Source organism: Sebastes umbrosus, chromosome 17 (assembly GCF_015220745.1).
Source record: "Sebastes umbrosus isolate fSebUmb1 chromosome 17, fSebUmb1.pri, whole genome shotgun sequence".
Taxonomy (NCBI): domain Eukaryota; kingdom Metazoa; phylum Chordata; class Actinopteri; order Perciformes; family Sebastidae; genus Sebastes; species Sebastes umbrosus.
The window spans coordinates 24,599,926-24,625,394 of NC_051285.1; the positions used below are offsets into that span (position 1 = coordinate 24,599,926).

The 25,469-nt window shown below is 41.2% G+C and overlaps 1 protein-coding gene across 5 annotated transcripts in view; it reads right to left on the reverse strand.

The window, feature by feature from the left end:
• Nucleotides 1-25,469, reverse strand: part of auts2a (activator of transcription and developmental regulator AUTS2 a) — a 353,398-nt gene that overhangs the window by 254,240 nt on the left and 73,689 nt on the right. For 4 of the 5 annotated variants that reach the window (XM_037749590.1, XM_037749589.1, XM_037749587.1 and 1 more), the window contains one exon: nt 19,065-19,277. In XM_037749590.1, coding sequence (XP_037605518.1) covers nt 19,065-19,277 — 213 coding nt within the window. The remainder of the gene's footprint in view (nt 1-19,064; nt 19,278-25,469) is intronic. The other variant, XM_037749588.1, reaches the window with a different exon arrangement.

Consider the following 25,469-nt stretch of genomic DNA (forward strand, 5'->3'; position numbering starts at 1 on the left):
AATATCTTAATCCTCTATATTTTACTCATATTTTAAAATTGTTAAAAACAGTTTTACTCTTCTTTCCTTTAAAAATTGTGGGTTATATTGATTGATTAATACTGTGAAATTGATTTCAGCCATATCATTGGCTGTCAATCGATTAAAATATGTATTAATGATTAATCGCATGATTGTCCATAGTCAATCATGATTAATCACAAATTAATCACACATTTTTATCTGTACCTTAAATAGAGATTTGTCAAGTATTTAATATTATTATCAACATGGGAGTGGACAAATATGTTTGCGTTATGCAAATATATGTATATATTTATTATTCGAAATCAATTAACAACACAAAACAATGGCACATATTGTCCAGAAACCCTCACAGGTACTGCATTTAGCATAAAAATATGCTCAAATCATAACATGGCAAACTGCAGCCCAACAGGCAACAACAGCTGTCAGTGTGTCAGTGTGCTGACTTGACTATGATTTGCCCAAAAACTGCATGTTATTATCAGTGTGCATGTCTGTAAAGGGAAGACTCGTGGGTACCCATAGAACCCATTTTCATTCACATAACTTGGGGTGAGATATCTTTTGAAAAGTTTTTCCTCGCCAAAATGTTGCGTTCTTTGCAACAAGGTAGTATGACATGGTTGGTACAAATGGAATCCAGGTTTTCTAGTTTCATATGAAACCAGTATCTTCACTCTAGCTTTGAAACTGAGCTCGCTACTACCGAAAAATCGCAAGTTGCATTAATACTTTAACGAAATTAGTGGCGTTAAAATGCCAAATATATATATATACTATATATACAGTATATATATATATACTATATACTATATATACAGTATATATATATATATATATATATACTGTATATACAGTATATATATAAAACTGTATGCTTACAAATGATATACTAACTACAAATAATAATATAAATTGCTACATCTTCTATAATATCTTGTCAGTAACTTGTGCAGGGATAATGTTCTGCAAAGGTGCTGAAATCACACACACATACACACACAAACCCCCACATGTCTTGTACATCTATGCAGTATTGATGATTTGGTATTCTGATACAACGAACTGAAAGTAAACAATGAAGCTTCTACATATTCCACTTACAAACTGCAAATTATGCAAAATGATATAAATTACATCATGTCTAAATACAGCCCCTTTAAAGCACGTAATTCATCAGTCAAATCCTTTTCTCCCATTAAAAAAGTCACTGTCTCTTAACAACATATATTTAGAGATGTAAACCATCTGTTCCGATCCTGTACATACTGTACCTACTAATACCTCCCTGTGTGTCAACAACAAGATTTCAGCAACTGACGACAATCACAAGAATTTCGTTTTTCCGCTGCAACATTTTTTGCTCATTAGAGCCAGTTAGCTCTGAAGTGTGACATTCAGACACATGAGATATCTGCTCTAACACAGAAGAGACAGCCCCGGCTGCACACATGCGGTACACATGGCGCTTCAGCCTTCTACACTAACAAGGCTGTGTCCGCGCAAGTTGATCCCTGCAGAGTGGCATATTTTTGCTGGAGAAATGACTGTTATGTGTGGAGGGAGCCCTGCACAGTTCCAATGTGCCACTGTATAATAAGCTCTACTTATTTTAGCTTCATTATCGCCAACCAGTTCCCCTGCATCACAGAACATTACAGCGAATTGGCTCGGAGATAGACAGTAATAAGAGAGTAAGAGAGACAGGGAATGAGTGTGTGTGTGTGTGTGTGTGTCAGTGAGAGAGAGACTATCAGCATGTGTGTGCCACTGTGCCTACATTAAGTGAAGCACGGGTGTGTGCTTTAATGAAACAGCTGCTTTGTTCTGGGCATGGCCTTTAAACATTAACCTTTTGTGGGTAATATTGGTACATTATTTTTTAAATTGCCGTGCATGCCAATTGTCCCTTTCTGCCCCTTTCTACATTAACAATGAATCAGTCGCACTTCCTTTGACCTGTGGAACTGGGAAAAAAAAAAGATCAACCTTGTTAAGCTACATTGCAGCCAATTAGGAAGGAAGAGGGCATTCAATGCGAGATCCGAAAATACCACAGCCTGAGCAGCAGACGGTGAAAGGAGAGCACGTCTTAAATGAGATCCCTCCGTAAAAAAGGGGTCCAAAGCATTCTCCTTAGCTAGCAGCAGAGGGTGCCAGCACACCACTAAAGTATCCCAGCATGCCACACAACTTCAGTCCAGTTTACTCATCTAAAAATACCAGACAAAGAGAGAGAGAGCGAGAGAGAGAAAGAGAGAGAGACTGGACCCATTGTTGGTGTACCATCGCTGTGCTTTTTCTTTCCTGCTCAGGATTCAATTATTCCATCTTTCCTGGCAGCCACTGAGGGCTATATGTCTGGGGAGGGGAACATGGTCTAGACATGCTGTGTTTATTCCAGGAAACTATATAATGGTGTTTCACATGGTGACTTAATATCATAAATTCAAGCTCGCTGACAAAGCATTGTAGGTGAGCTGAAGCTTTACATGAGGGTAATTGAGGTGGCTCGTACATGAAAAGAAAAACTGTTCAATGTAACATAACGTCGCTATGTGTGGGGTCTCTCACATTTTCAACATCTGTTAAGATTTGAAAAGTCTTTTAGCGTGAACCAGCCTTAAGCTTAGGTATGCATGCGGCAGTATTACACTGAACTTCTCAGAAGAATCAAAGAGTACACACTGAGGCAAAATAGATGCCTTAGTCACTGGAAACGCTCTTAAATGTATAAGATGTTTTCAGGAAGATTTAATGTTTCTCGTCCCTCCCCTGGCCCGTGGGAGACGATGCCCAGAGTAAATCACAGATGGCTATTTCTCTCTCCCTGCCCTGGGGCGACAGGAAAACCAGGCTGAGACTGCCACCTCCTCAGCCCCGCAGTGGCAAAGAGCTGGCACTGTCAAGAGGACAGGGAGAGGAAATAGGAGGATGGAGTCTGGCCTTCCCTGCGGGCTTCCTCGGAGAAACCGTCTCCATCTGCTCATCTGGGCCAAATCTGACAGAGAACAGTTTTCATGATTTCCTTTTACACTCTACTGTATGTGAATCGGAGTGTGCGCCAGGGATACAGCCTGTGTTTTTACACACAGAATGCAGAATATCTTCCCATTTGCATTAAGTGTTTGAACAACACTTTACCACAAACTCATTCACTCGTGCACTGAACATCTGAAACTGATTGTTTCTGGCAGTGTGAGACTCTGAAGAGAGTTTCTGAAGCACATCCAGTCTTTTTCTGACAGTACATTGTAACTTTCATGTGTAGCTCTACTCCTTCCTATCCAGTGGCTTGTAAGGATAGAGGATCAATACCTCGTTTTCACCCTGGAGCCCTGCCCGTGTGCCAGGTTAAGAGGAGTTTCCAAACAGATCTAGTTAAGACTGAGGCTTCGTCTGATGAAAGAGCAGCAGAGGCTGAGCTCAAGGTCAAGGGACAATATCTGTTATCCCCTTCCCACTTGAGATCCATCTGAATTCAAGTGGAGGTGCAGCACTGAGTTCACACAGACGGCGGGGAACGTGTGAAAAAATGCAATAATCGGAGCTTGCTGCAGGGTGTTTGCATTTTGAGCGCATGTAATGCAATGCGGTGGAAAGAATGCGTTCGGATGTTATCTGACAGATGCCGGGCTCTCATATCTGGCTTAACTCTCCGCATCCTAACAGCTTGTTCAGCCCTACCATGAAATTGGAACAGTAGACAGAGAAAACAACAGGCTCTGGTCTTTTTGCCCATCTTTTCTTTTTACCATGCTGCTGTTGCCATGGTTCCATGGTCATCACTTAAGAGGAAAGTACAGGGAAGTCTGTCAATATGTCAGGATCAGACTGCATTCCTTTGTAGATACGTAAACGTTAAGTCTCAAAGTCATGTTTATGCTTTATTAAGCACTATTATGTGTTAAAAAAAAACTTAAAGGTGTGCGTTTGTAAATATTACACATTACTGGTAATGTGTCACAGATTAACAATTCTCTTCACATGTTCAGAAGAATCTATTTATGTAAATGATTTACTAATTTAGTTTGCAAGTCCACTGAGATTTAAGAGATTTTTCCCAAATGCATATTTGCACCCAATCTCTGATTACATAATAGAGTGACCTGGTGAGTCCACAATACAGTGTTTCCGACAGGATTTTGAGAGACTGATTGGTGGACCTCGGAGCCTCTAGAGGGGTCTGACCCCCCAGAAGAACATTTTGTACATTTGAAAGTTAGATGCATCAATCTGGTGCACTTTGAGAGACAAATTAGGAGGCTAAATCTATGAAGAACTTTGTGCTCTTGTAAACAACTTATTCATTAACACATTGGTGAAATGCGTCAGGCGAGGGCCAGCCAGCGCCGGGGAGCGGTCCCACAAGGGAATCCTCCCACACCGAGCAGCCATCTCTGAACCGCCGAGTTGAATCCCCCGGGCGTACTGCACGGATCACATCCGTTGACAAGTGCAAAAAATATTTTTTTATCAAAGTCCTGCATCAGGAATAGTCATGTTTAGTGCTTAGGTTAGGGATATCAATCCAATCTGCAGTGAGGAGACGGAAGACATGATTTCACTCCAGACAAGTTTTCTTGAAGTACAGTTCTCTTGAAATCCAATGTACCAGCTAGAAATGGCTCGATAGCACTTTTTCATTCCTCTTGCCAATACAGATACCTTGTTAAAAAAGCTATTACATTTCACTTCTTTTTTAATATACATGCTTAAAATAACTATGAATTAAAACTAGGGCCATCAATCGAATACTGGAAATCAATTAACAACACAAAACAATCACAAATAAAACCTAAATATGCATCAGTTTTGCAGTACTGCTGTGTGTCACTGCAGTGTTTCCAAGTTCTGGTTCTGGTTGTACGGATGTCAACAACTGTTACAGAGATAAGATGTTGGATTGGCAGTGTAAAGAAAGGGTTGACATGGAGAATAAAATCCCCAAAACCAGAGAAATGGGCTTGTCACACGGCATGTTGCAACAATATTCTCCCTTATCTTTCTAACGTTGTTGCTGTCTGGAGTAAATTACGCTCCTTTGTTGCATCCAATAATGTTATTTCTGCGGCGTACTTTCTTCTTGGTGTGTATTTCCATGATGGCTATGCAAATGTTTATCAAGTTTGCTGTTCTGCCCTTCTAAACACTCACATTGCACTTATCTAAGACATGTCACTAGTTGTCTTTACATAATGCCAAATGGAGATTGGCTCTACATGCATTTATATGGTGTTTCAGGGTCAACAGCTTGTCAACAGTTGGACAGTAAACTGTACTTTCCTTGATATTCAATCTAGTGTGTTTGCTAGAGTTGGACCAATACTAATACTGAGTACAAGATACCTCTCTAGCTCCAGCCCTGTTTTCCTATGCAAACTTTATGTAAAAACAGTCCCCTCTCTGTTTGCTATTCAAAGCTATTGCTCCAGAGTTAATAGCTCAATTTAAACTAGAGGCTGTTTGTGGAATGAGTGAACCAGGGAGCTCTCTTCTGAAGATGTTTGCTTTCTCAACACCTCTATTTATCCATTTATAGGATGTGTGTGTGTCTGAGAGAGGGAGTTAACTCTACTCCGGCGGGCTATATGATGGAAAAGAAGCTCAATCTGAAATGTGAAAACACTTGGAAACTCCAGCCTGAAAGGATCCTGTCCTGATTTGGACACAGTGTGCTGTTATAAATACTTTTACCTGAATCAAAGCAGCCAGGGCTCTGCAGACGTTCAGTTTATGTAAAGAGCCAAAAGGATAAAGCCTTCACTTATTAAAAAATAACAAAGATAGATATTATGGCAGTCTGGAAGCATGTAGTTCTGTATATTCTGCGTTGGTACATGACCTGTTGTCAGATGACAGGATAACTAAGGATGACATTACAGCAATTAGCTGGGCGATGGCGTGTAGTAATTATACAATAGTCATGAGCGCTCCCTTATCTGAATGAGCATAGCAGAGATCCTGTGAACATTATCCTCCATTATTACACTCAATTTCATGGCGCCAAGTTAAGTTACATCACCAGTGGACTGAGAGTAATCAAAAATCAGAGACAATTCACTGGGAATAACGGAACTCCTATATAGACAAATTACTAAGAGGATATGGTCGACTATGTTATCAAAAGCAGGGAAATGAGGCGGAAGGGAACGGAGGGAAATTGATTTTCTTTCTACCCCGTCAGGGAATGTGGATCTGATGAAAAGCGAAAAAGAGATAAGAACTTTCCAGCAATGACTCAACACATGCAAATATGAGCTTTCAGATATTCCTCCTCCTCCCCCCCTGCAGCCGTTGCTTGCCATAATCATTAAAGCCTTGCGCTCATTTCGAGCATGATGAAGGACTACTTATGCTGACTTCAAGTACTCATCAGCAGCTCCTGCTTCCAAGTTTGGGAGTCGACAAATAGGACTTGTCACGCATTTAAGTGGTTTTGGTTGGAATTAATACAAAAAATGGACAAAACTGTGTCTTTTTCAGACGCAATTTGTAGAGCAGCAGCAGGAGGATGGAGAGGAGAGTGCATCAGGTTTGTAAAAGATGTCGTGATTATTCTACTGAAAATAAGAATCAATGACTACTTGAAGGAAAAGGTTAAACAAAGTTCTTTTCTAATCATTTTCATGACTTAAAGGAGACATATCATGCTCATTTCCAGGTTCATATTTATATTTTAGGTTTCTACTAGAACATGTTTACATGCTTTACTGTTCAAAAAACATTATTTTTCTCATAATATCTGTTTAAATATACGTGTATTCACCCTCTGTCTGAAACGCTCTGTTTTAGCGCCTGTCTCTTTAAGACCCCTCTCGATTGGGTTGTCTTATTTCACAGTTTGTGGGTTGGTAGGCACTCCAGATACCCAAATGTATGTGCACAAGCACTGAAAAAGTGAGTTTTTCATGATGATGTCCCCTTTAATTACATTTATCAATCAACAATGTAGAGATAACAGAACATTTTTTAGCACTAAACACCATACACTCACGTCAATACAGTGCATTCCCTGGCAGTAAAGTGACTGACAGCAAAACTAAGTGTCTGATCAAATACAAAGTAGAATTTATTTCGCCTGATAGTGTGCCGTCTTTGGCGGCCTTCAAGACAATGTCAAATTTGTGTTAGTTTTTTAAATCACACAGCAGTGATATTGATTATCTTGTCATCCTACATATCAGCCAAACAACTGTCCCTCTCCATGCCTTCTGGAAGGATAGAAGTAATGATGTTGTGGAGATTAGGATTAGACCGATCTGTTACCTGAAATTCAAGCAGATACCTGCCTTTTCTCAAAAATCGGATATCGACCGATCATACAGTCCACCTCCGAAATCTCCCGGCCCGTAGCTAGTCCAAATCAATCTATGGACCAAGTCACCACAATGACACCTGCCCTATTTAAAGGTCACTGGGTTTGTCCACATAAAAATCCAAATCCTGACCATCCTTGCCAACAATGGTACGTTTTTAAAAAACTGCACATGAAGCTTTAGGGAACTTAAATATAATAAAATTAGTCATCATGTTTTATTATTCAAAAACCCATTATAGTCTAATCCAGGTGGAGAGGGCAATTAGCTGTAGATTTGTAGAGACAAACACAAGCTAAGTTCAGCTCAGTAAAATGAGTTCATTAAATGCAAAAGATGGAGCAGTGTGAAAAACTGGGGCAGAATACCGTCGACTGAATTCTAAAAAGGTTCCAAGAAAAGGGAGGGGAAATAATAGCTCATTAAGTTGCTTTTATGTTTGCTTTATACTGTATCTTACCCAAAATCTCCTCATTAAATTTCCACTAGTAATATCTGGATATGATCCAAGTAGGGTAATGCTATTTTTTGAACCCTCTGCTGGCTTTAATCACTTGTAGCTTTTACTATTTAAGGATGATTAAACTGCTTGTAGAACTGTGGTAACAAATTAGAGACTCAGTGTTGAGTGAGTGGGAGTCTGTGTTGTCTGACGCACTGGGAGCAGAAGTTTACTTCTAATGTTTATTTCATTCAACACCTGCACTTGTCAGAAGTCGAGAAAAACATAACTGAGTCAACTTTGTAAAAAATTGTAGAGCACCACATTCAAATTAAATACACGTTTGTTGAGATGCTGCAAGGGGAGGCCATGCCTTTCTATGAATTCTCTCCCAACTAGACAAAACCATAGACTGTATATAAAGATGAACGATATGACAGCTCCCCAAAAGTGAAGCCAAAACATCTGGATCGCCCCCTGGTGGCTGGCTGCAGTATAGGTCATAAATACCACATCCTCCATGTTAGCGAATGGGACATGGTCCAAACTAAAAAATCAAAGTACACGTCAAATACATTTTTCCCAAAAATGTTTTCTGTCATTTTAGGTATTTCTCATCACACTGATGTACGTTCAAGTGTTCGTTTTTCTGATAACTTTTCCCCTTTCCTTTAGTGTGTTATATCGTTTTTTGTTGTTCAGGACTAGAAGAAAGTGGTTGAACGGTGCACACGCTGGGTAAATACCAGCCCCCACTATGGCCTTTTCTTAAACTGGAGATACTTTAACAGTCAGGGTTGCCCCCACATGGGAATATTTCACTTCATGAGCCACTTGGTGGTGCTCCCATAAATACTCCACTTCCCCCAGCCAGCACCTGCTCCCTGACCTCCTCTTTTACAGGGGGCAACAAAGTGTAGCAAAGGTAAGAGTGAGGAGAAGAAGGAGGAGGAGGGGGAAACGCAGAGCTCTTTCCAGGCACCCACCCTCCACATACTGTACATACACACATGATAAACTACATATTGACCACTTTTCTATTTATCTAGGCTTAGCTGAAATCTAGGATATGCTAAATTGACATTTACACAGCAACTGCCTCTGCAGTGTGCAGGCTGCATCAAAGAGCAGCAGGAGAAGCAGGTTTGGGCAATTATACACCTTATTAAAGCCCATCAGCGCGCATGTGTGAACGAGTTAGTATGTGTGTGTATATTTAGTGTGTGGCTACATCCTAGGTTGTCCATCATGTTGTGAATTTACACATGGCTGAAATGTTAGTATTAGGATTTTATCAACCAATAAAGCCAAAAAAACAATAGGATAAGTCTGCAAAAAAGCTACACTAGCAGCACCACACGGTTGCAATTCTCAATACACACCAGAAAAATACAGGTCCCAACTCAAGTTGTCAAACGGACTATAAACAATGAGCAAGCCATGGAAAAGGAAGTCTTAGCCCGGATATCTGCTGGCTACATCGGAACCCCAGAAATATACCGTTAGCCCCTTGCCACCAAAAGCTTGTCGAGTCAGGCAGATAGCCGATGGGATCCGAGATTGCTCGAGTGCTGATATGAATAGTCAACATTTAGCGGGCAGTCCTAGTATAAATACTGTATAGATATAGTCTGTAGGGCTGGGAAGAAAACATGATGCCTCTGGCCACGACTGTTGCAGGTGCAGAGTCTTAAAAAAGGAGAGACCCAGCTGTAGTACAAGGAGAGTTACATAGAGCCACACAGTGTTCTGTTACCTCTGGTGAGGGGGAGAGAAAGGGGAAAAAAAAACAATTTCCAAATCCAGATGGACTTGAACTATCTTGAGTGCTCATCTGTGGGCCTGTGTGTTGTAAACGGTAGCAGATTGGATTAGACGGAAGTCTGAATGCTGCGCCGGAGTGGTCCGCCTGTGACAAGGGGCTGGACGGCCATGATAAAAGCTTCCTCAAACACCTCCGGCCCACTGCCCAGCTCTGACTGACAGCTGAGATGGGCCCGGGCTGAAGGTGGGGCAACACTTCGCTTTTTAAGTGCAGCCACTTAATTTTTCACAAATTGACGGCGAGGGTTGTCAAGAGTGAGAGCCAGCGTCGGGCTGGACAGTGACTAGTGAGAGCAGATGCTGTCTGTCTTTCATTTCATCGCTCTGCCTCCCTACAGCAGCTACAGTCTTCGTCGCGAGCGTGCAATGGAATGAAATGTTTAACATTCATGCAAGCGGGTAGTCCAAAACCCCCCCCAACCCTCCCACCCTCCTCCTGCCCGTCCTCCCTTAGAGAAAAGTGACACTTCAAAAGAAAAGCATGCTCAACGCAGGGCAAGCAGGGAGAGAGAAAAAAAACATTAAACCGTTTTCAAAGACATGTTGGCCTAGACTTGTCAAACAGAATCAGGGGCTCGTGCTAAAGACAGGCGGCTGGCGGAGGGGACATGGTAAACACACAAGTCGTCAGTAGGAGATGCAGACAGGGCGGGTGGATGGTTGTAGTTGGAGTTGCGGGGGTGTGAATGTGCTGTCAGAGGGGACCCGCTGGTAAAGAGAAAAAAGATGACTGTGTAACAAGAAGACATACACTGTACCATTTTAGAAATGTTGTGTAATTCCTACTCCTACTGTACCAATAGATCGTTTGCGATGTAAAACCAAAGCTCACGATTTATGTGCTCACACTGAACGGTCCGAACGTCAGCCACAACCTAAGTGCTCACAATGTACGTGTAAAATAGAATAAAAAAACATGGCCCGTCGGCTCCTGCGGGCCGTTCTGGCTGTTGACGGTTGTCAATAAAGATTAGTTTGAAAGCTCAGAGGCAGGTAAAGTTTGTTTTCTAACAGAGGTCTGTACGGGTCACAATGCTAACAAGGCAGAAACGTGCTGCCTTGATCATCTGTGCCATCCTGTCTGCTGAAACGTCTAAAAAATAAGAGACGCCGCCATATATGGACTCGCAGGTGGCTATAGAACCTCATCTTGTCAGAGGCTCCTGGATTTCTAGCAGCACTTTCATCACACACGCTATCAGAGTGAAACACTAACATGGAAGTGCATGGTAAAGCTGTGCAGACACATAGGTCAGCAGAGAAGCCACTCACTTTTACTGCGTTACCATGGAAATACCATGTAGTGCTGTAAAAACACTAATTACATGCAGCTTGTCGAGCCCCCAGATGCATTAAAATGTTTACAGATTGTCGTCATGTGTGTCACAAAGACACAAAGGCCACAAAACAAGCTGTCATGATTGGATTTGATTAGATCCAGCGCTATAAACCGCCGCTGTGACAGCGACAATTATCACCCCCACAACCGCGGCCCCCCCCACACAAGAATGGATTTAGCATCTTATCTGACAATCAGGACATCGCTTTTCTTCAAATCTCTTATTGGCTTAGTGGATAAGCTTATTAAGGGTGACCCGCGAAGCTGTAAGAGCTGAACATTATATTACAGTTTCACTGCAGATTGAAAAGCGTGTAAGCGTGCCCCCCCGTTCTGACAAAATCAGGGCTTCAGTCCAAATATTTACACACACACACACACAACGCAGCCAGCCCGGGAGTTGTGCCATTAGTGCTTTTAGCTTGATCTCATTACACGTGGCCACCAGCAGGTTGAAACAAAGAGTTCAGTGGAGGTAAGAGACTGATGCTGAATGATAATACAGCCGGTGGCAGGCCTAAGGCAGGGCTTCTCCATCAGGCCAGGTGGAGTGAGGATGTAGCCGGTGAGATGATTCAGGGAGCCAGAGGCCAGAGACCAGAGCCCTCTGCTTGACTGGCTGACCTGGATAGAGCTTCTCAAGGAAGCCTCTTCAAACCCCGGGGCTAGACACCGCTCAGCAGTCTCCACAGCAATTACTCCCCACTGCTGGGACCCAGACCAAAGACCACAGCTCTTTTTTTCCCACATGTTTTAGGTGTGACTGAAGAATGGGGACAGCTGTGAAGTGTAGTGGCAGGCTTTTACTTTATCTTTTTAATAGAAGAACTCATGTCAGCCTTACACAGCATTACAGCATGTCTTCACATGGGCTTTTGTATCTTTCTAATGCAAGACTGTTGAAACTACAAACACAGCATATAAGATGTGTTGTGTACAAAGGTAATACTTCTTAAATATGGAAAATGACTCTGAAAAAGGCTCATAAAACACATTCTCAGTTCCAAGAACCGACATCGGTAAAGCCAGGGCGGTCTGTGATCCCCATTACACTACGCTGCCTTATAATGAGCCAATATAACACCACAACCAGCTGACAGCGCCCGATGCCAGGATCACACTTAATCCACAGTTCATTTAATGTGCTGGAGAGGTTTACACAAGGATATCATGGTGCAAAGTACTTAAACTAAGATTAAACTAATCACACGTTTTTTTTATTGCCATGTACATTTGCGAGACCATTTTAGAAAATGTCTGTTACACAGAGAACACAAAGGAAAAAAATAAATGAATAAAACTTCTCATGTACTTACTCCATACAGCAGACCGTGTGCACACATTTTTTTATGGTACAAGCACAGCGATTTTGTCAGAACGGGGTGGCTGCATTTATTTGTTCTTTCTCACCATCACTGGGTTTCTAGGATTCTGACACATTTTTGTTATCATTTTACTCCTCTGTCTGTCACACACTCAGAGTTATTTACAGTGCACTGGCGTTCTGCCCCGCTCTTTCTGTGCACAGCTTGACAGGTGGAGTAACACATACTTGTCATGCTGATGCAGCTGAGGGGGGAAACTGGGAGCGTTTGGTTTGATGTAAAGGATCTCCCTGCTAACACAAACATAGCACATCAAAATGAGATCACAGAGGTCTGATTTTAAAACCACGATCTTAATACAGCCTTAAGAGTTATAGTAGACTAGGAATAGTGGTAGTAAATAATGCAATTGTTTGAGTTCAGAACAAATGGATTCATTTTTCAAACATGTCATATGGTGCTTTATTTTACATATAAATACTCGATAAGAGGAATCTCACCAAATTTTCATATATAGGCCTACTACTATTCCTTCCAGAGTGACTCCAGCCCGATATAAATCATGGTATCCAAATGTCTGAGAGACAGACACAGAGAGAAAATCAGACAGCCAGACGGACAAGCAGACAGACAGGCAGGTGTTTGGACAGAGATGTGGGGGATCAGAGAGGGGAGGTCCAACCTGAGCCCTCACTCCTCGTCTCCCCACTCCCCCAGTGCCAGAGAGCAGATGGGCCTCACAGCACGACCCTCTGTTCACCAGAGCTTCTGTACAAAGCAGCACACGCCACAGGCCACCAATCTAACATCAGTGAGCTGAACAGAGCCTTACCAGAACAGAACAACAAGCCCCCAACACACACACACACACACACATCAGTGCTAGAAACATGTATCCTGCCTGAGATATGATAGAAGTTATGTGACCTGTAGATGCAGCACCACTGGTCCAGCAGCCAGCGTAGTATTTATATGTGATGTAACATTTCCCCAAGTTTTGTCAAAATCTGCTGTGAGATATCACTTGGGACACACGAATAAACAAACAAGTAAACCGACGCAAAATGTTTTTCCTTCCAGGTCTGTTGATGTTTTTCTTAACTTGTGAAGCGGCTATATCTCTTTACATTCCAGCTGAGCTCCAGAAAACAGCTCAAAACCACAGTCTGATGCAATGAATATGTGAAACAGGCTCTAATGCTCTCCGCTATAGTCCTACATGTGACCATGTTAATGTTTGAAATACACATTTCTGAACTGAAGAACATCCATGAGAGGTGTGAGTGAAAGCCAGCTGTAAACTATTATAATCACGGTAAAAGCAACCTGGTACAGAGGTCACACATATTCACAAATAGACGTAAACACATATCTGGTATTGAATGTCATCTCTTTTCAGTCACTGAAAGAAAGAATGCTTACATTAAATCACTCTTCCCATGCCTGTATGAATGAATATGTTTATCTGTAGGATTTCAGCCTCTATTCAGACACATTCTCACGCCTTGAATCAAACTCACAACATCTGGATCAGTAATTTATTATGGCACAATTAAACATATATGTAGCAGTGAAAAAAAGCTCAGTGCAACATGATCAAAGAAGGGAAGACTAACAGACAGTCATATAATTTGTGTCTTGCCACTGCACTCTCATCCATCTCTGCTGGAGTCTTCCTCTATCTGGGCTCTTTTTTTCACTGTGAGGCGATATGTCAGAGGCGCTTATAAACATTTCTCTATTTTCCCCCCTTGAGCTTACAATGTCTCATAGTTCAGTACATTGGGTCAGTGCCAGAGATCGAAAACATTTGCTGCAATCTGCGAGCTCGACTGGAAGAAGAACAAGAATAAAAAAAAAAAAGTGGGGAAAAAAAAACATCTCTTGCTTTATTCAACACCAAATTCTCTCTTTCCCCCTCATTCCGCTTTTAAGTCGGAGCTAACAAAAAGTGCTGATAACAGGCGCTCTCTCGCCAGACTGTAGCGTTTCTAAATGGAGAATTAAACCTCGAGACAGACCTCTGGCATTTAAAATGTAACCTTGTGAGAGGACAATGCCTTAACATTTATTTATAGTGAAGCCAAAGAAAAAGATAATAGTTCTGCTAGATAGCGCGGCAGCTTGTTTCTCTGCAGAGAGGACAAAAAGGGGCGGCGTAGGGCGCGGATGATCATCTTTTCAATTATGCATATGTCATAAAGCGTTGACAGATTAAGGTGCTATTGAGCGCCAAGGTTGATAGGTCTATCAGCATCTCGCAGGGAACAAAAACTATTTTTCATTATTGAGAAATATTATTGAGATTATTAAGACTGTGTAGCAGTCTAGGCTTTAGCTGCCAAACACATTAGGTTATCATAATCATCAGGAATACAATCATTAAAATCATCTTTGATTGTTATCCAGATTAAAAGGGAGCAATTGTAATTTAGAGAGCTGTCCTTGGTGACTAAGTCAATACGCCTTGCATCTCACCCATTGCCACCTGTGATGTGTGTGGAGGGATATGGCAACGCATTCTGAGTTCATGTGTGTGTGTGTGTGTGTGTGTGTATGTGTGTGTGTGTGAGCACATAATGTGGGTGAGTATTAGGTGAGGAAAGTGAGAAAGCGAGTGGGTGAGAATGTGGTGAATGTGTTCGCTTGTGTGAGCTTGCATGTGCGTGAATGCATCTGCGATCAGGAGATCAGGGTTGGGCTCCCTCCGCAAACACCATTCATGACCGAAAACACACAACCACAGCCAACCACACAGCCACCTGCCAACGTATCCAACACACGCACGCACGCACGCACGCACGCACGCACGCACGCACGCACGCACGCACACCAACTCAAGCCAACAACTCAAGACTAGGGATGCATCGAGATCAATACTGGATTGGATATTAGGCAGATAATGACTCAAATAGCTGGATTAGATGACAATGGGGTCAATCTATTCAATTCAGTTACATGTTTATATTAGGGCTTTCAATCAATTCAAATATTTAATTGCAAATTACTCACATGATTGTCCATAGTTAATCATGATTAATTGCAAATTAAGCACAGATTGTTTTATGTGTTCAAAATGTACCTTGAAGGTAGATTTGTCAAGTATTTAATACGCGTATCAGCATGGGAGTGGACAAATATGCTTGCTTTATGCAAATGTATGTATATATTTATTATTGGAAATCAATCACCAACACAAAACAATGACAAATATTGTCCAGAAACCCTCACAGGTACTGCATTTAGCATAAAAAATATGTTCAAATCATAACATGGCAAACTCAAGCCCAACAGGCAACAACAGCTGTCAGTGTGTCAGTGTAAAAGAATGATCCCAGACACTTCCACACAGTGAGGCATACAGCTTATCAATTAAACGCTGGTATCTGATTGGCACTTGGTATCGGCCAATACCCAGAGCCCAGGTATCGCTATCGCTATCGGGACTGAAAAACTAGATAGGTGCATCCCTACACAAGACACATTTGAAATCAAGGTGCAGATAAACAAACATTTATTAAAACACAGTCTCACATAGCCATGCCTCCAGCCCAGCTATCACAGCGGTATATAAGACAACCTTGAAACTGGCAGGTTGCACCATCTGTCCATTAGCCAGTACGGGGACAAACATGACCCTCGCAACAGAGGTCTGCTGCAAAGGCTACTGTACACAGCATTCACACGACTTCTGTACATTCTGTCATGTGACTTGTTAAAAATAGGAGCCTTACAAAGCTGTTGGGACACCAACCCACCTTACTAATGACTGCAGGCGGAGGGGAGGACAGCCACACACAGACACACAACTGCTAAAATGCCTGATACAAATCATGTAGCACAACAACGTATCCTCTTACAACGGTTTGTATGATACGTTGTGAAGTTATTCCTCATTTTTCATGCATTCTCCTACGAATGTCCAGTTGGTTACATTCATACAGTATTTTCAAAATAAACTTCACAGAAAACCACTTGGTTAGGTTTAGGCAACAAAGCTACTTGGTTAGGTTTAGGAAAAGATCATGGTTTGGGTTAAAATAACTATGGAAGTGGTGTTACTTAAGTTCGGAAATTATGTGACAAAATAAAACAACGGTGACACGAACTGTGGGCTCTGGTGTCTTTTTCACCCACCCATCCACCCCAACCTCCTCCCTATGCAGCATTTGTCGCTCTTTATGCTTCCTGGTTCATGCCTACGTGGATTGATTTCGTGGGATATCTACTAATTACAGTGCATTACTTTTCATAGATTATGAAAAAAACAGTGCCAAAAAATCTAGCAGATTTTAATCAAAACTTCCATTAAAAGCAAGCAGATATTTGGCCACAATTAATGATTCAACTGCAACAAAGTCATCTAATTAAGTGATTGTTTTGTGCTATAATCAGCACAACCTACAAACCCGTGACCAACAAGACAAAGGTGGAACAGAAATCACTTGACTACTGCTCCTACAAACCACTGTGGAGTCAACACTGTACAGTATATTTAAGCAAATGCTGTGTCTGGTAGCCTGTGTCTTTGTTTTCCCTCATGTCTGCTTGTCCTGCACCGACCCACGCACACACACGTCCTTGAATATGCAGCTCAAGAAGACCGAACCTAGCCCAGAGAAATGGCAGAGCATAACCTCAGAGTCTCTGCTTGTGTGTGTGTGTGTGTGTGTGTGTGTGTGTGTGTGTACACACAGTAGGTAGTGCTGTGACAGATAGTCCTTGCTGGTAGAGATACACCACTGCATCAGTGTAGCATAAATATTCATTAGTGACCTTGTCACCTTGCTACACACACAAATATGTTCAGGCACACAGTACACTGATATACACTCACATACCATAGAAGCTGTATTTCTCCCCAGTAGAGCATTTTGACTTCATTCATTCAACCCATACACCTTAAACATTATACTGCACCACTACTCATTGGTATGTTGTACATATATAAATACAGAAATTTGATCCAGTTGTCTCTGAATTTTGCTTTTCCCTTGTTTCTGAGTTGCAACAAAAACAGCCTCAACATGGAGTATGACAAACCTTATGAGAAATGTTAGACTGACTCACTCCCAGAAGTCAACAGCAGAACCAATGGCTATCATTAAACCAGCACCAGAGCTGTAAACGCTGATAAGATGTTTACTTGCTGCTACAATAGGAGATTGCTACAGTGACACTGTTCTGCTGGAGCGGTTAGATTGACACGCTCTACACAAATATTCAGCCTCATTGTTACTTCTTGTAAACGCCATAATATGCGTGTAAATATAATGCAATTTACATATTGAACCAGGGTTTAGGTTAGCCTGTATATGCCTGCTTTTTGCCGGTATCGTGTGTAGTTGTCGGGCAGATTAAATGATCAACGGCCAAAATATGCAATTGAATAAATTAATAGCATATTAAATAGCCTAATATGTAAGATATGTTGCCAAGAGAACTTAAATATAAACTTATACAAAAGTGTAAATGCCTCTGCTCCGCTGTGATTCTAATCTGATACACTTTGTCAAGTTCAGTGAACATCTCCTCCCGGTCCGCCGGCTGTCCATTCAGTGTGTGCGCTGAAAAAAAAGCCGGTCTTCATACACAGCGAGCTGACTGTGTAAATGCAAAACAAACAAAGTGACTCGGACCAAACCACTACAATGATGGTATAAATAATGATTACATCGTGTTTCTTCAATAAATTATGACTTTTGGACTTCGGACTGAGACAATTACAGAGATGAGGAGCGCGGCGCTGTGCTCGCTGTGAGTGTGTGCGTGCTTGAGAGAGAGACAGACATACAGAGCGGGGAAGTGAAGGTGGACTGCACACAATGTTTCGATAAGGTATTCATAATAATTTGAATGTCAACGTTATGAACGAAGCTTCAAACTATTCGGTAGGCTACAGCCCTATGAGCCACACAAACGTGGAAATCAGACCGTCCAGCTTATTATTATATTTTTTAGACCGCTTCCTCATTTAACTTATAACCTGCATGACAACTCCACAGTATATACCGTAAAAACAATGTTATAGGTCAGAAGTTTTGTCAGGAGGTCAGGAGTTTTGTTGTAATTGATGTTGATGAGACATTGATAACAGAGCAGAGTTGTTTTTTCCTGTAAAATAACCATAGATAGAGTAGCTTCGATACAGTGTTTACTCAGGTTAAAGAACCTCAAGGCCAGGCTTTGAGAAACTGTAAGCAACAGCAGCATTTGGCCAATGAAAAGCCTCGAAACCTTCACATTTCTGAATGCATGTAACAAATAAAGACTAGCTACTACAATTTTTTGGCCAAACATCTCCAACCATTCCACCTGAATTGCCTGTATGGTGAACAATGAACTGCACAAACGCCCCTGCAGAAGCTTGCATTAAAGAAGATGAGATTTTACATCTGCTACACAACTACAGATTTGAGCGACCGCTGAGCCAAGAGGAAAAACTGCAGCATTACAGTACTTTTTAAATACTCACTGGGTCGACAACTGATATCAAAATGACATCATGAAAGGGTACGGTAAAGCAAGTTAATGCAAGATGCTGTGCTGAACCCGTTACAGAAATCTAATTTCAGAGAAAATCTCTCATATATTAAACTAATTACATTACTCATTTTCTCTCAATTTTCTGCAACATAAGTACGCTGAAATGACAGGATGTCAAAAGGGCCGTATCCATATGTAACACAGCTCATAATGAAAATGTAATTCTCGGCTACATTTGCCAGATGCGATGTATTGCACATACGATATTATTACTGTATCAATAGTGTGAATGTTTAACTCACCATTGTGTGTTTCTTGTTCAGGTGTTTCTTCTTCTTCTTGCCCTGTGTGTGAGCCAGGCGGGGGTTGTTCTCCTGGTCCGAAGCCTGCTGGTGGTGGTGATTGTTCTTGCAGGGCTCCAGGCTCAGGCCGTTGGGGACCCTGGCAGCCTTTTTCTTTCGTAGGGGCCCCGGCTTGTTGTCTCTGCACTCCTGAGGCTTCAGTGGCAAGTTCTTCTTCAGAGGAAACAGCACAAGAGAAAGCTTCAATTAGTACAAAAACAAACAACTTAGTAATGTGTTTTTGCAGCATGTTTGAGCCTTTGAGGATTCTGCAATCATACGGTCCATCAACAGTCAAATCAATGTTTCATTAAATTTCTATACCTGGGAAATCTGCTCATTAGCACACTCAAGAGCTTGGGGAAAAAAAGAGCTGAATATCCACTCATAACAGCCCGTTTTGACAGATAGCAAATCTCCCCTCTACAGTAAGCAGTGCAGTGAGTTTGCTCCAAATTGAGGGGCAATGATGCAGAAAGGCTTTAGATACAGTGTAGTGTGTTTCTTCACAAAGAGCGGCACAACAAAAAGTGGTTCTTTGTTAAAGTTTTTTTTAGCCGCGCTGGTTCGCCACATTGGTTCCAGACTGAGATATGTTACATACTTCTGGATGTCAAAACATTTTGTAATAACAATCATGGTGCCCAGAGGATCAATTGTAGTCTTTGGTGATCCCTTGACTTTTCATCTTGTGTACTACTACTAACTTTGAAAAAACTATATAACACACTAAAGGAAAGGGAAAAAGCACAAAGTATAGGTCCTCTTTAACATCAACATATTAGCATGCTGGCAAAAGCATTTAGCTCAAAGCACTTCAGCTTAAGTACAGCCTCAAGTAGCCACTAGGCTGTGGGCTATCTGGTGTTGTGCATAGACCATTCGTACTGTATTTGCAGGGCTGAGACAAAGTGACTTTTAATCTTAAAATGATACTAGTCAGGTGTTGAGTCAGAAGTCATAACCACACTGTTGCAAAGTACCTGAAATCACTTGTTTATCAAGCAGTGTGGCCAGTAATGTGACGCACTACTCCTGGAATTTTCTGCTGGTGAAGTTGGAGTCTCTTTAGGTGGTGCTCTTTTCTATGCCTCTGCAGTCATGAAAGCTGTTGCTGTTTATGATGTACAGACATTACTGTTATCAATAAAACCACACTGTTAAAGGTGTATTAAGTTGTCTGATTATGTATTTAATATACTGTATGCCATGCAACCTGTTTTTTTATTTGTTTTTTTTTACCCTCTGACAGTCTGACCTTTGAAGTGTTTCATATTCAAAGTAATACCACCGTGGAGCAATTTAAAGAGGTTTTGCTGAATTGTATCACATTACAACTTTAAACAATGAAGCTTGGCCTGAAGTAGAAAGGGCTGAAGATGAAGCTGAGCAGAAGCACGGCAAGAAACATCAAAACATTTAAGTTCAGTTTGCCCGTCAACACATCAGAAGACATTTCTTTTCATGAAGAAAACTGTATTGTGAAAACAAACCGATAAGCTACAACTCTAATATCGCAGGGTCCACACATGGGGTTATACAGCTTGACAGTGCTGATCAATAGAACCACTCATCTGCTGCTGAGAGACTGTGTAATGTATCACAGCCGTCCACTGTAAAACTTATGGAACAAATCAGCTTTGTTATTTGAAGGGGTGACCTGTTTTGCTCCACTGTGGACCAAAGAGCCGTTGGTGTTAATACCCCCAGGGAGACATTTAAGCTGGTGAAGCAGCCGTCAAGAGTGGAGGATGACTGTTGAAGGGGAAGGTGCAAAGCTGCCACAGCTGAGCTAATGACATGTCGATACTCTGCAACATTCTAACAGGAAGGCTGGAGAGACATGGTTGAGTATCTAGTGGCATCAGCACCAATGATACATGGACACTTTAACGGCCAAGAAATGCAATGTATGTACGGTGTGCTAGCTTAAAGGACTTATAGTTTGGGTTCATGTATACTACCTCATTGCTTTTAACCATGATGATGGGCTGAATTATTATTGCCATGTCTTGGCTAACTTTATTTTACACTTTCTAAATCCTCCACACCTGTGCTTCTTGAAAAGTTGCCAAATATTGTGCTTTTTACTTTTACATTTTTTTACTGCACTACATGTATTGGACAGCTACTTTGAAGATCAAGGTTTTATATCCAAATAGAAACAGGTAATCTGTTATAAAATACTTTACTTTACTTCCACGACATAAAATGCTGCATACATAGTAATGCATTCATAATAATAATAATCAAATATTATTTATAAAACCAAACTGACAGGGTTTTTTTTCTGTGGCTAATTGCATACTTTTACTTTTTATATTTTAAGTATATCTTGTTGCTGATAATTCTGTACTTTTACCTCAGTAAAATGTTGAATGCAGGACTTTTACTTGCAGTGCAGTAAAGCTGCAGTGACATATTTAAGGATGGTTTATATTTATTGAGCAGCACTCAAGCTGGACTCCACAAAGCCCTGCGTCAGTCCAGGATTTAGCCCACAGCCCACAGAAACCACAGTGTGACTCATATTTGGTGTTCAGAGCATACGAGGAATGAAATCGAGGGAGATTTTCCATGAAATATGGGTGAGAAAAAAAACAGAAATCCACCACATCTCAAGCAGCAGCAGTTACTCGTTGAAGGACCACCTCGGAGCAACGTTAGCGTGCCTGTAAAGAATTACATCACCAGTGTAACAGATATGCTCTGCTGTCAGGAGGATGAGTTTGATGGGTGTAGCTACTGGCACTGACTCACTAAACCATCTCTAAAGGCCTCAATTCACTCGCAGAAAAACAAGTGCATGCATCAACTAATCTTGTTTGCTTTTCCCGCCCACACTCATCCAAGGCAAATAATGCAACATGACATGCATTGTCAGTGCACAGAATAAGTGACAAAGTTATGATGGGGCTGAGAGAGCTTCCATTGTGCCAGCTTTCTGCATGCCTCCCAACCAACTGATTGCCCGGAATAAATTATGCACATCATGTTTTGCCTGCCCACTGAACAATAGCAAGACAAATTCCTTATTTCAGCGCCTTAGGATGACACTGAAAAAAAACTAATTGCTCAATATGGCTCACTCTCCACCAGCTTTCATTTCTGTGATTGTCTGGCAGTGTACAAAGTAATTACAATGTGGCAGTGGCAATGCATGTCTGCAGGTATCCTTACAGCAGGTTGCAATCTGGAAGGCCGCTATTTTAATTAAACGTCTGGTCCATTATTTTTATCCGAACATTCAAATTTCGGTCAAAGTATGTATGTTTGAGTGCCAAAATGCTATTTTCCTAAAAAAAAGTGGGCCCTCGTGACCTGACATAGGTTTCTGCATGATGACGCTACTGCATTATATATACATCTGTATAGTCTGTGTATTAACGTTACATACAGTAACTTAGACGGCGGTCGGCATGCTCCCAGTTTGGAGAAGCAGACAGGATTACCAGCATGAAAGCTAAGCAATGTACTGCTGTGGACGCCACGTTAGTTCGGATCCAAAAGTCACACAATAACACAAACAAACTAACCGATCGATGCAGCGGTAGACCAGCAACTCCTGTGTTCTGCCGGCTAAAATACATTTTTCTGCTGCTCCTGTCAACAGCCGCTAAATCTCGCCATCAGACAGCCCGTTCCGACAGGGAACTGATGCCATCATATTGCTCTCTTCAAAGCCACCAGACTCCATTCACAAAAACATCAATTTTACCTCAAAGAACACAGGAGTATTGATACAACCCCACTTCAAAAACTCCAAAATAACCCATTCAGTTATTTCCAAACTTAGCTCAGCTATCTTTGATTCAGCTAGTGCTATTTATAACCTTATTGCTTAGCTTACTTTAATAACCTACGTCACTGCTTTTTGCTAATGGTTGCAGGAGCACTCTGATCCAGCAGTAGATTTAACAAGCTGGAACTTCTCTGGTCTTTGCTGGCATTTGAGCCACCAAACAAGACGAGCCTGTGAGAGGCTGATCAAAGAGTCTGATCTACATGTCTTACTGAGACAATTTAATTAGTTTACACAAACCGGTCTCCCGGCAGAAAGGCGAAGAGGGAGGGATGGATGGTGGCAGAAAACAGGAACAGACAGAGATGGTAGGAGACGGAGAGAGCACTCGAACGCACCAGAGGCTTAACGAATCTGGCTTCCCACGATACCGCGGCATTCAGCAGAACATACAGAACATCGGCACACACACACAAACACACACAACTCAAATCTCTACACAACAACAGACAAAGTAAACAATAAGAGGAGATCTAATGAATGCTAATAAAGACTGATAAGTACAACCTCTCCTTGTGGGGTACTCCGGCACAACAGCCCTTATTAACTTCCGCTACATAGTCGAGCAGTCAATCGTCTCTCATTCTTCAGGGAGTCCTTGACCTGGTTATCACATTTTTAGTAGGTGTGAAATAGCATTAAGCAAGCTCTAAGTGTTGGGTGGAACAAATTGATGGGTAATTCACAGCTGCTGTTTGTGGAGATGTAACCAATTACTGGTGTGATGAGAGAAGCTGAACTACTTCAGGTGTACATGTGTAATCTAATGGTTCAAGGGGAGAATGACAGGTAAACATGGTATAAATGGTGTACGGTCACCAGCCCGGCACCTTCTTCAAACTAGGCGTTTGTTGTGGGGGCATTATTAGTATGTACACATAGTATTGATCATAATATCAACTGTATATTTACTTTAATAAACATGTAACAATGGCAAATCTACTCAAATCTTTGAACCTTCTGTTGTAATGTTGATTGGTATTTAATGCTGTTCAATTTGAATGCTTGCATTCCAATTTCTTAACAATTATTCTTTAAAAAGAGAACATCAAAAACAGCATTTGTCTATTTACTGTGACTCCTCACACTTATCAGTACCGACAGAAATTTCAACAAAGATGCCTTTTGAAAATAGGCATGTTTTTTGACAAAGCAGAGAAAATGATAATTGGAGAGAAGTAATATGCACCGACACATTTCTCTAGATATTAAGAGGGAACAATGCTATTTTGCTGAGTTTCGATTATAAATGAACATTCAAATTAAAAGACCTTCATGTGATGGGATCACACCAGCTGCGACGCCAAATCGGGCAGGGGGCATGAAGTGTGGGAGGCCAATGGCCCCTTCTCCACCTCCATACTTGTTCGGTCCACACCCATCTTCGAACCCGGCCTTTACCTTGATCTCAACTACACACCTGTAAAGTTTTGTGACTGCATCTTGCACAGTTGTGACGCTATCGCTTTGACAAAATCTGAACACAGACATACAAACATCTGTAAAAGTACTCTAAACCTCTTCTGTGGTAGTTCCCACTACAGTAGGTGTCTCCAAGACCATATCTGGCCGTGATAACACACACACAGACTTGTAGACTAAAGATCTTTGGGTTTTAGTCAGAAATTAACAAGCAATATGAAGACGTCATCTTGGGCTGACATATTGCGATGAGAATCTTTCCACAATTGTTGTACTGTACATTACAATAATTCATGGAGAATATAATGCAAATAATCATTATTTTCAGCAATAAAATAAATCTTTCAAAGATTTATTTCCTGAAACCTAGTAATAATCAACTATTGTCATCAAACTGAGGATTTAAATGTGTTGTAGAAGTTTTAACTTTTAAAGTAAAAAAAATCAGAATGCCAATATCTATAATTATCTTTCACTGTGGAGGTTGTTGCTCCAATTTACTAAAAAGGCAACCAACAAACAAATTCAAGCTTTGCACTTCTGAGTCCATAGTTTTGCTTTTATTCATATACTCTTTCTATACAGAATTGACTATGAGAGCACAAAGCCACATGACAGAAAGTTAGTTTCACGGTGCTGACCCAGAAATGCATGGAAAATGGAGCTTGCATTACAAGGATTAATTCAATTCTTGTGTTATGATGGAACAAACTACTGTATCCCTATCAGCTTTATGTTCCAGATGGCTCTCTTCTAAATATTTTCTTAAGATTAAAGACAGCTGGAATAACAATTCGGCACTGAAGTCAGACATGGAAAAGTACCGTTTGACCAGGCTTAGCGTCAAATGGTTGAGAAAAACAACTTCATGTTTGTCAAATCCCTTTTATTTTTAATCTTTTGTTCTAAGCCCACAATCATGGTTAAATAAGAAAAGAGTAACCGCCACGTCCTTCTGTAGCACGCGTCAAAGTCAGAATGCCCACATCTACCGAAGTGCATACAAAAACACTGACAATTCTTATTGTTTTTGTGGTAATGTAGCATTATGGATTTTTAAACCTTTGTGTCAAAGCACAGTAGTTCTAGCAACATTACAACTTATCTTTGAATTAAAGTCTCAGGGCACTATCTTACACCCG